Genomic DNA, 11,357 nt, shown 5'->3' on the forward strand with positions numbered 1-11,357 from the left:
CCCCCACACCATACCCGAATCCCCTTTTCTACCATCACGGATCTATCCTCCTCTCTCATCTGTGACCTTACAACATGGAGGCGGCGGAAATCGAGGCCCCGATGACTCCGCTGTATACATGGAGCAACCCCTCGTCTCACTACGTGCTGCCGGTGTGGGGAGGGGTGCTATTCGATTGAGGCCCTCCGGCTGCAAGATGGCTGAACGAAACATGTATAAATAAATTGATTTTTCGTCAAAGGGCCGCTCGACGAAAGGCACCTTGAAATTAAGCGATGTAACTCCAAATAACAAATAGCTGATTGTTTGACACACATTAGGCGGAGTAGTAAAGAATGTCTGTTGGCATATGAGATGAGGATGATATAAATCTGCCACCCATCTTGAGGAAAGTATTGGGCTGTATGTATGTGTTGGACCTACAGGCCCATTTGGGTTGTATGTATGTGTTATTCCCATATGCTCGTGCCAGTACATCTGGTCATAGCAAGTGAAAGTGGGCCGATCTCAAAAAAAAAAAGTGAAAGTGGGCCCTCAAAGCTACGTACAATGAACATGCCAAATAACAGAAGCTGATTGTACGTATTAAGTACATCTAGAATAATGTTTTAGCGCATTCAGTAATATTTTAACTCAATCAGAAACACTTTTTTGGCATTTAAGTAAATCTATGATTTAGCGCATTCAGTAATATTCACATGGGTCCAACCAAAAGTCTACAAAAACACAAAATATTTGCATTCTTGCGGCAGCTTAATATTAGAAGGTAACTAGGATATCAGCAACAAAAGTGAACCACAATTTCTTCAGGTATGATTCGGCGAGTGTAGGCCGAGTCAAGGTTTCTTTTCAGCTCAACGAGAAACCTTCATCGCCTCAAAGGCTTCCCTGTGGAAAAAAAAAGGTAAGGGAGAAATTTCTGTGCAGTTTCCTTTTCCAGAAAAAAAAACATAACTATTTTCATATCCTGATTTTTCCCATAAATTTGTGACTAAAATGTCAACACGCAATAAATGACCAAACACACATGATATTCATCTAGACTTCAGATCATCCTTCACGTACAATCAAATGTAAGAGACGAAAACAATCACATGCACTCCAGAAGAACTTCACGATTAACACATTTTTAAAAACCAGGGACAACAACTTTGGCCTAATCCATTAATTAAAAAAATTAACAATTCCATATATAATAAATAATTCTTGTACTGGACCTACAGGCAGGGGACTCAACGTGACTTTTGGACCCATAAAACATGGCAAATTTACCTTAAAGCCTTTTCAATTTCAACATCGTTAGGGTTCAACTTTAGGCCATCTGCGAAAGCGTCACATGCTTTTTCATAGTCCTGTAAATAGAGAGGACATGATAAACTCCATGATCATACACATAAAAGCAGAGACTCCATGATCTTACGCATGACAGGTAGAGTGAACTCAAGTTACTATGCCATTTTGTTACCTTCAGACACATAAAAGCAGCGCCTTGTCGGTAGTAGGCTTTTGGCCAATCGGGTCGCAACATTCTGCACACACTAGCATCCTTGAGAGCCATATTTCCACTTCCCATGCGCAACATGCAGAGACTCCTATTGGCTAGCAGGGTTGCATTATCATCTGAACAAGGGTCAAGATTCAGTGCCTGCAGTGCAACAAGCAGATGCCGTTTTTACTAATATTAAAGAAGAGTTCCCACAGCAACTACATGAACAATAGCTAAAATAGGATGGTCCCGGGCTGTGAAACTATACATATGAAATATATAATGGACAGACGTAATTAATTAAATCATTTACAAGAAGATTTCCATCCACATAGAACCAGGAAAGGTAATTGGACAAGCTGATACATTTCAGAACATAAACTGGTGTATATCATCAGTGTGTTAGGTCAGCACCTTCAACACAGAATGCTGCAATAGCTTATTTTTACTAAGTGCTAGTGCGATGTAAGGTACTGTCATTAAAGAGTGTTCCCATCTCATTAAGCACTTGTATAGAAGTTATCACCTCAGATGGCAGCCAAGCTATACAGCCGCTCAAACACTGCTCATTCATGCTACCTACTTACAAGAAAAGTTAAACACTTAAAGACTTTGCAAGAACCTGCATATGATGTGGCCAAAAACACACGCTTTCCACATACACTCATTGAAGTACCTGAACTCTATATACTCTAAGAGGCAGGATGGTGGCTAGGTTGTTTATGCAAGACATCCGTGTTGGTTAATGGAAGCAGTCAAAGTTTTATGGGCTGGAACCAGGGTCCCTACAAGGATTACAGAGTACTGTCCAAGTAGCCCCTCTTGTACTCGCCATGGCATCATGGGCTATCTGGGCAAATCTTCTTATGGCAGCGGCTCTTGTAAGAAATGGTAACCAACACATTCAGAAAAAAAAACCATATTCACTGGAGTGCCTCTGAATCCTGGAATTTTCTCATTATAATTTGCATAAATTTGCTAAAAGAAGTACCGTAGAACACATTTTTAAAAGGAAAATTAATGTCATAAGAGCATCATGCATGTGATATATCTACCTACAGAATGACTTAAGGCAACATTCTCAGATCTTGTCAATTCAATTATTTGAGTAACATTATTGTTTTTTAGCAATTAAAATCAACTCTGTGAGGTATCAACAGAGCTATAATGTTGAATTCCTCATAATTTTCTTTGTCTAAAATTCAAACAGCCTTCAAGCAGGTTGAGTAATTGTCAGATTCTTTTTTTTAATTTCAAAACAGCTTTGAAAAAATCAAGATTTGACAGAGTGGCTTACAGTAGTATATAGCTCTCCCGCTATCATATATTCCTTTCTCTTAAATGCCTCAGCAGCTTTTAATTTCAGTTCAGCTCTTTTCTTCTGACACAGATGCTTGTCCTGACCACGAAAAAGTTCACATCAAAACAAATATGTCAGACTAACACTGACAATCTGCATTTAAACACTAACAATGACGCGTCAACGTCATCATATTCTTAATTCTAGGGGTGCTTGTGCATACTACTTTCAGTAAACACCAATATCATTAGCAAACCAGAGTTAGCATGAAAGAAGATTAGCCTATCGGGAGACTAATAACAATATATAATGCACCTTGTGTTTTGCTATAACTGCCACAGGCCTCAGAAATCTCTGCTTCAAATATATGTCCACTGAAAATATCAAGTTTATACTAGATGCAATTCCCACTGTCTACCCCTAATTTAATGCTTTCAAAGAAGTGAAGTGGTTGCATACTTACAAGTAATTTAGTAGGGGCAAGGGTGGTCATTTCTCATGAAGTATTCTTAGATTTAGGTGTTGTCTGATTTCGTGCATGGTGACAAATGTAGTGAAACAAAAAGGTACTGTGGAACTGCAACTGAGCACAGAAGGAAAACATACCTGCTTCAAACCGTAAGTTTTCACATGAGAAATGATTCCATCAACACTCCAATTGGGCATCGTTGGAATGGGAGAAGTTACAGGAAATAAAATTTCAACAGTTTCTCTACTGCCTTGAAAAGCCGCAACTTCAATTGGAGTTATACCAAACTGTAAGAGTAGAGGAAAGTATTGACTCCACAGTTAGTCATCATTAATATAAATATCAAGTGTAGTTGCAAAGAATCTCTATGTCAATTGGATTCAAAATTTAAGACATTTCAACCAGATAACTAAATGGAATTCACATAGAGTCAAATAAATATTATGTTAATTTCTCTAGCAAATAACAAAAAACTTAGAACTTATGTTTATTTCATTGCATGTTTTTCTAAAGTAAAACATATGTATAAATGAAAATAGAAAACTATATCTTTGAGAAAGAGCGTCTTGAGTTTGCAGAGGGGAAGAGATCAAGACAATGCAGAAGGGTTTGGTCCTTGAATGGGCTAGTCAAACTTGAGGTGGTTCACAGATCTAGGGTATGAATTGGCCAGCATATTTACTTCATGGTTTTTCGTAAGTCTAGACAGGTTGGATCCTCTTTTATCTTGGTCAAAAGAACAAGTGAGGATGATCAGCTTATTCTAATATCTTATAGTCTACAATTTAACATGGCCCATAGAAAGTTTGCATGGAAAGTAGATCATGACAGCAGTAAAACTGGAAAATTGTAAACTCACTCCATCTGGAATATTCGGGTTAGCACCAGCTTCTAGTAAACATTTCACCGTCTCAGCTAAGCTGCAATGTGCTGCCAACATCACGTAACTAGCACCATCCGAGTCAATGAAATTCACATCAGCGCCAGCCTGAGTAAATTAATTATAAATTGATCATCTGTTTTAGTGCTTGAGATGTCATCCAAAAGAAAATGTAAAAATCAAATTGACCTGCAGGATATACCTGAGGATGATCCACGAAGGAGGTTACTAACCTTAATAAGTAGCTTCACACATTTGACTTTTGATGATGCAGTTGGTATGGGCCTTATAGCCATACTCAAAGGGGTGTCATCAAGGTTGAGTACCTTATTTGGCTGCAGAAAGTGAATGAATCAATTTAGTATACTTAAAACAGAACAGTAAAAACTACCTACTTTTGAGTTATACATATAAATTATGTACTGGATGTTCACGTAGAAATTAGACATAATATTAGCTAAACTTGGGAAGTGAGTGTTTTATTTCGAAAGAACTACACTCTCCAATCCATAGTAAGTGTAACTAATTTAGTTGTACTAAACCAATGACACTTACTATTGATCGGAGGGAATAGTTATTATCAAACCTTGTATATATGTGTTGCTTTGTACCAGAGTCAACACTTCATTTACCGGAGGAATATTTACATTGTGGTGCATGATAGACTCAAATGGGAGATGCATTGATATAAGGGGCTTAACAAACCCAATTTTCTTTTGAACATCCAACAGTGTGTATAGACAAACTGACGTCTTACATCTGCTTGGTGCTCCAACAAAATCTTCATCGTAGCATCTTGACCATGAGTAGCAGCCACATGCAATGGGTTCCCAAGGGGGGAAGGTAGATCCACGTCAATTCCTCTTGAAAGCAGCAATTCTACTATTTCGTTTTGTCCTGGTAAATATATTATTAGGAAAACAGTAAGACAATAATATTCCCAACATTTAAGGTGTCTTTCACACATGATGCCTAAACATATCTCAGCATATGTTTTACAAGAATTGCCAGCTATACCATTTTAAATTAAATAACAGTTAAATTTTTGACAATGCTCAGGATAGCTATCCAACGATTTAAAAGAAAACTAAGGATAATAATAACTTAACGGCCGTTGTTTCCACAAGATTGGGAAACTGACGTGGCCCAAGCAATCCCAAGGAAGAGAGAGTAGTAAAGGAAAATCAAATGGGAGGCTAAAAGCAGCGAAGAAGTCAACAGCATCTCCCGAACCCACAGATTTCCCCTCAAACCCTCTAGATCTCTCAATCTCAATCCTGAGTCTCCTGCAATGCGTATCTAATGACATGGATTGCTAACAGAACCTAAGCGATTTCATATGAACTGAAGTATTACTGAAAATATTGTTTCAAGTTATATATTATTTGAGTGCTTGTGGGGGAGGGAAAGAGAGAGAGACCTTTCACTGCAGCAGCGTGGAGAGCCGAGCCAGTGTTACCACCTAACTTTGGATCAGCACCATGAGCAAGAAGATATCTTGCAGCCTCAGCTCTCCCAAAATATGCAGAAAGGAACAGTGGAGTTTCACCTGACAGAAAAAACAAGATCAAGAACTGAACAAATTCAAACTTGCCTTCAACAAGCAAGTGTTCTTCATGAACGAGGCACATAGTAGTTATCATTAAAAGAACTATATATGAAACAGGAACTTCATTAGTCAAATGAATGCAGTGCCACGTTCAAAATAATTAAGATGGCATACAAGGCACAAATAATGATACAGGAACCATAGGCAGCTAGAATACAGTAAGGAAATCAGGACATGCTGATATAACATGTCCCATGAATCATGAATATATAATTTTTTTACCTCAACCTAGAGCTTACATATAAACGCATACAGCGTATGCTATCAAGCCTAGGTTTGAAATGTGGACAGTTTCACTTTCACTGAATTTACACAGAAATAATCGACCATGTCAGTAGGTACGGAGATGGCTACCTTCGGTCAAACCAATTAATCCAAAATTCAGTCAAAATTTCTCGATTATTGGTTGGATTTCAGTCAAATTCAATTGGAAACCCCTGTCAGCATACTGTTGTATCCAAGATAAATTACTCATTCTTGTCTTTTCCATTTATTACAGGAAACAAAATAGAGCACGCAAATCCAACATGCTCTGCAACCCGAACAATACTACATCCCAGAAAAGAAAGAAGCCCCGAACAATAGGTGTGAAACTAAAGCGAAGCGAAACCTAACTAACCTCTGTCGTTGGATTGGTTGACGTCAAGGCGGAGTTCCTCCACGAGGTACCTGCAGACGTCCATCTTCCCCTCCATGGCGGCCAGGTGCAGCGCGCGGTTTCCGCTGCCGCGGTCAGCCGCCGGCGCCACGGCGGCCGCCGCGCCTTGCCCCGAGTCCAGCCTCCGCGCCATCTCTGGGCACACGCGACCGACGCGAAACATTTAGCATGAGTCAAGTAGAGTACTAAGCACTTGACTTACGCGGGTAATTAGGAAGGATCATGAAACCCTAATCAAGATTAAGAGCAGAGACGAGACGAGTTTGGTCGGGGTTACTTCTGAAGAGGCGGATGTTGCCGTCGAAGGCGGCCTGGAGGAGGATCTCCTCCGGCGAGTGCTGCTCCTCCATGGCGGGCGGCGGATCCGGTAGCTGGTTGCGGCGGAGGAAGGCGAACCGTCGAGTCGTCGAGACCGATGAACCCGAAAAAGAAAGTAGTGATGAAAGTGGCTAGCAGATTGCCGAGACGGTGGGAACGATGGTCGGCGACAAAGGCCTACCGCTTTAGATTATTTCTTTTAGTGCTTCGATTTTTTTTTTCAAGAAAACCAAGTTCAAAGGGCCAAAGCCATAAACCCTATGTTTGGTGTAATCTACCCGCGTGTTGCAGCGAAAATCTTATAAGAAATTATATTATCTAAATAAAATATATAATACATTTGTAATATGAATTGTCTATGTATGCAATATTTAATTGGTCAAAATAGTTGGGATGCTAAATTTAATGTAACAAGAGAAGTTTGAGAATCGCAACAGGTATGTTATTTCTCCCGAGTCACTATGTTGGTTTGTTATACAACCATAATGTAACAAGAGAAGTTTGAGAATAAGTACATGTGCGTAGAGACTTGATTTCTTGTTCATGTACCTTGGAAGTTGTCTTCTTCTGGAAGTGGGGGTAAAGGTGGTCGTCATACCCTAGAGTTATACACCGCTTCGCACCAGCCGCCAGGAAAGCGATCTAAAAGGCGATCGGGATCTCCGCCTCCTGCCGGCGGCGCCTCCGGGCCGCCCGCCTCCGTGGCCTCAGAGCCATGGTCGCGTGGTGGTTCCCGGTCCCTGCCGGCGGGAGGGCTCCATCCTCACGGTTTTTTTTGTGTTTTGCTAGGTTTTGCGTCTTCTTTGGAGAGATTAGGCGGCGGCTGCTCTGCGAAGATGGAATAAGGTTCCCCCACCCAGCCTCCGCTCCAACGACGTCCCTAGCGTTGTTGGAGGGGGTGTGGAGGTTTGTCTCCGGTGGATCTCGTCGGATCTGGCCGGTGTGTGTCTGCGGTGGATCCGGTTGGATCCGATCGTCGTTCGTCTCCGTTTGTGTGTCGGAAAATTAGAGGCTTCCGATCTATGCATCTCTTCATCGGCGGCGGTTGCTGTGCTGGTGCGCTGGTCCTCTCGTGGCCGTAGCACGACGACTTCCCGGCTGTCTTCTACAACAAGATTCGCCGGCTCGATCATGGAGGGGTGATGGCAGCGGCGCGCCTTCGGCTCGCTCTAGTGTCTGTAGTCGTCGCTAGGTGGTCTTCGGACCTAGATGTAATTCTTATTGCTTCTGGTGTTCTTTGTATCGCCTTGATTGTTGATGAATAGATTGGATGTTTTCTTCGCAAAAAAAAAAAAGGTGGATGTCATAGTAAGTTCGTTTGACTTGATGTTTGAGCATCAGATGTCACCATGCATCCAGTCATATATATTTTGGATGTTGTAGTAGGATGGTGGAGTATTGGTATCTACGAGAATGATGTACTCCCTCCGGTTCATATTAATTGAATCTAATATGGATGTATCTAGACACATTTTAGTTCTAGATACATCCATATTGAAGTCAATTAATATGAATCGGAGGGAGTAGTAGGATGCTGGAGTATTGGAGTATCTAAAGGTATAATTGTTGCACCCCCATGGGGCTCTCACAGCGATTCTCGATTCTTGGTCGTCGGATCTTCACATCGAGTCAATCTTGTTCGTTGATTCTAGGCAGAAAACAAGTGTTCAGATTGGCCCTCCCGCTAGCTAACCCCATGCAACAGCCATGTGTTACCCGCCAGCAACTGCGCGTGGGTCCCACTTCGTGCGGGCCCGCACGTCGGTCACTCGGGTCGATTTCGTCCGGTCAGACTTGCCTTCGGGTCGGGAAAAAGATCTCCACCCGCAGGGGTAGATTGGGTATTTCCTTGCACTGCGACCAGATCAGGCAAAACTGCAGCCCGTGGTCCAAAACCTAACCAGTCGTGCTCCTCCCCCAATCTCTTCGTTCTCCACCGCCGCCTCCCCATTTGCTCCTTCCCGCCGCCTCCCCATCCGCCGCTCCCCGCCGCGGCCGCCGTCGCCCCGCTCTGCCGCCGCTTCTCCCTCCTCTGGCCGATCTCCGTCGTCGCCATGGCTGGCCAGGAGCAGGGCGCGAGCGCCGCCTCCCGTCGTCGCCATGGCTGGCCCGGAGCAGCACCGGTCTTGGGGGCAACCGTCGCTTCCCATCGTCTCCATGGCTGTCCCGGAGTAGGGCCGACCCAGCCGCCACTCCCTCTTTCCCTCTCTCCCGAGGCCGACCTCGTGGGAAGCTGCGCTCTGCTCCTCCCTCTTCTCTCTTGGCGAGGAGGCAAAAGGGATTGACGGATCTAGGCAGGCTCCTAGCTGCAGCCTCGTCCCTCGCTCCATCTCCATCGAGGGAGTGAGCTCGAGGGCAGCCAAGATCAGAGGAGGCGTCCTCCATGGCGGATGTACGCACAGGCCAAGACCAGAGCGTGAAGGTGATGTCTGCCACTCTTTCCTAGCTCTCTCTTGTTTTCTATGTGGATTGGAATTAGCAGATTTTCGTTTCTTTTCTAGGGCTTTGAATTCCTCAGTGTTCGGTTGTGCACTTGACTCATTGGCAATAGGCAGCATGGTTGGTCTCCTTTTGTTTTTGTTTGATCCGGAGTACTATATAATCGATTATCATTTAAGATCCTCCTTCTACTTGCATATGTTGCAGTGACATGTGATCTTTTGATTCATTTCACTATTCAATTTTTCCCTGTGTTGTTTGCAGGATATTATTCAACAATCATTAATTGGGATTACTTATTTCTCAGGTCTCTTTAGAATGATTTAAAGGGTAATCCAACATTTAACTGGACCATTTATTTGTTAAACCGGTACATTAATTATTCATCTTTACCATATATTACGCGATGTGCCGAGTCCACTGAACTTTCAGTTTAGATCTGACCTTCTACTACAACACACAAGCCGAGAAAGTAAAATGCAAGATTCTACTTGTGGTTTATTTTTGTGAACTTTTCCCACATAGGAGTTTAAGAACGAAGTGTCGTATTATTCAATATTGACTTTGATGCAGGTTTTGGAGCTAAAGACCATTAGCTGCTACGAGCTAAGACTCCATACATATATACTTTTCTTTGTAAGCATTTTCATAGACTGGCATTTCTATGTATTGCATTTGCTTGGATGATTTGTGTCTCACTGAAGATAGCTTGATTTGCAGCTTCCTAGCATCAATATTACAATAATCATTGATATCTGGTCCAAAGCTGGAAAGGTCACATTATCGGACAAGGGTAGAGAAGGATCAGTAGAACATGAATGGGCTACATGCCCATCTATTTTTGTGATTCAAGAGGTGGCCGCCTCCCTATCTACCTCTCGGAAGTGGCCGCCGTGGTACTTGATCGTGGCCAAGCGATTCAGCGCCGAGGTCATCGACCTCACCAAAGAGATCTTCTCTTACAAGGTACTACTTTCCCCTCTCGTGTCTCTCCCCTCTTCCATTTACCCATCAGAGATGCAATAGTTCACTGGCAAGCACAAAACGTGACCCGATAGCTGCTTTTTTTAGTAGTGTAACGAGTGATGCTTAGTTACTGGCATGTATCCATTTGGCAGATTCGTTAGGGGCTCCAGCTTGACGAGTGCATCTATATCAATTCCATTCACGGCTGATGCTAATCAAAATAATAGATCCTTAGTTCAATGTATGAATTTCGACCCTCCACGCGAAGTGAACTGCTGTGTGGTTTAAATAACGAGTCACTTGCAGATCAGTTTATTTTCTTGCATTATTTTTCATGATATCATTTACACCTTTCATGTTTATTAAGGGAGAACTCAATCCTAAACTTGCAATGGTACATGCTAATGCTAGAAATACTGTATTAATCAACTAATCATCTGAATTTTGTTTTCTGATAAAACCTACTCTTCTCTTTAGCAGGGTAATGCTACTTCAAACTGATGCTTCTTTGTACCATGTTCATATCATCTCTTTCATCGCTTGCGATGAAGTAATAGTATATTTATAATCATGAACTAATCATTCGGAGTGGTGGAATTTCAAATACTATTGCTTTTCCATTTTGTCATTTGCATCGTCTTTGATAGAAGGTAAAGCTTTTCCATTGAAAAATACACCATGCTTACTTTCTATCGTGATAGGTTTTCTTCTTTAATGATCTGAATATGGCTTTGCTTTCTGAAATCTGCAGGCGTGACATTATTGGAGCCATCTCCTGGTACTTTCTGTGTTGTATCCTAATAGTAACCTCGCACGCAATGCTATAATGCAGGCCCTTGGGCTTGTCAAACTGTCTTCAGGGATTTGAAGCTCCATTTAAATTATGCTGCGGTCAGGTTATCAGGTGAGCCTATGTGCTTATTCACATTAATTTTTTTATAGCAGATTTCATTGTATCCAAGAAACCTAAGTAATCAGAAGTATGGCTCACTCATGTGAGTCTTATACATTAGGGATATTCATATACAATTACATTGAAGCCGGTACTAACTTCTGCTACTCTAGGGATTTTTAAATATTGATGACAGTGATTCTTCTGCTCAGATTATCCAATGCTTATGTTTTAGGTTGTGTGATTTTATTGTTGTGGATGCAAAGATTATCCAATGCTTCCAATTCTCTATCTTTTTTCTTGAGTTATTTCCTGTCACACGGTCCTAGGCAACTGATGC

At 42.0% G+C, this 11,357-nt stretch overlaps 1 protein-coding gene across 1 annotated transcript; it reads right to left on the minus strand.

Moving 5' to 3' along the window:
* Nucleotides 1-626: 626 nt before the first annotated feature.
* LOC124653517 (serine/threonine-protein phosphatase 6 regulatory ankyrin repeat subunit C-like) lies at nt 627-6,808 on the minus strand. The gene is made up of 11 exons (XM_047192569.1): nt 6,680-6,808; nt 6,364-6,537; nt 5,556-5,684; nt 4,893-5,032; nt 4,369-4,470; nt 4,115-4,243; nt 3,393-3,542; nt 2,784-2,885; nt 1,466-1,645; nt 1,273-1,352; nt 627-888 (listed from the first exon to the last, which is right to left on the minus strand). Exons 1-11 carry the CDS (start codon nt 6,750-6,752, stop codon nt 855-857), a joined length of 1,293 nt encoding a protein of 430 aa, XP_047048525.1. The 5' UTR covers nt 6,753-6,808; the 3' UTR covers nt 627-854.
* Between the last annotated feature and the right edge of the window lie 4,549 nt (nt 6,809-11,357).

The sequence above is a fragment of the Lolium rigidum genome, chromosome 5, assembly GCF_022539505.1.
Source record: "Lolium rigidum isolate FL_2022 chromosome 5, APGP_CSIRO_Lrig_0.1, whole genome shotgun sequence".
NCBI lineage: Eukaryota > Viridiplantae > Streptophyta > Magnoliopsida > Poales > Poaceae > Lolium > Lolium rigidum.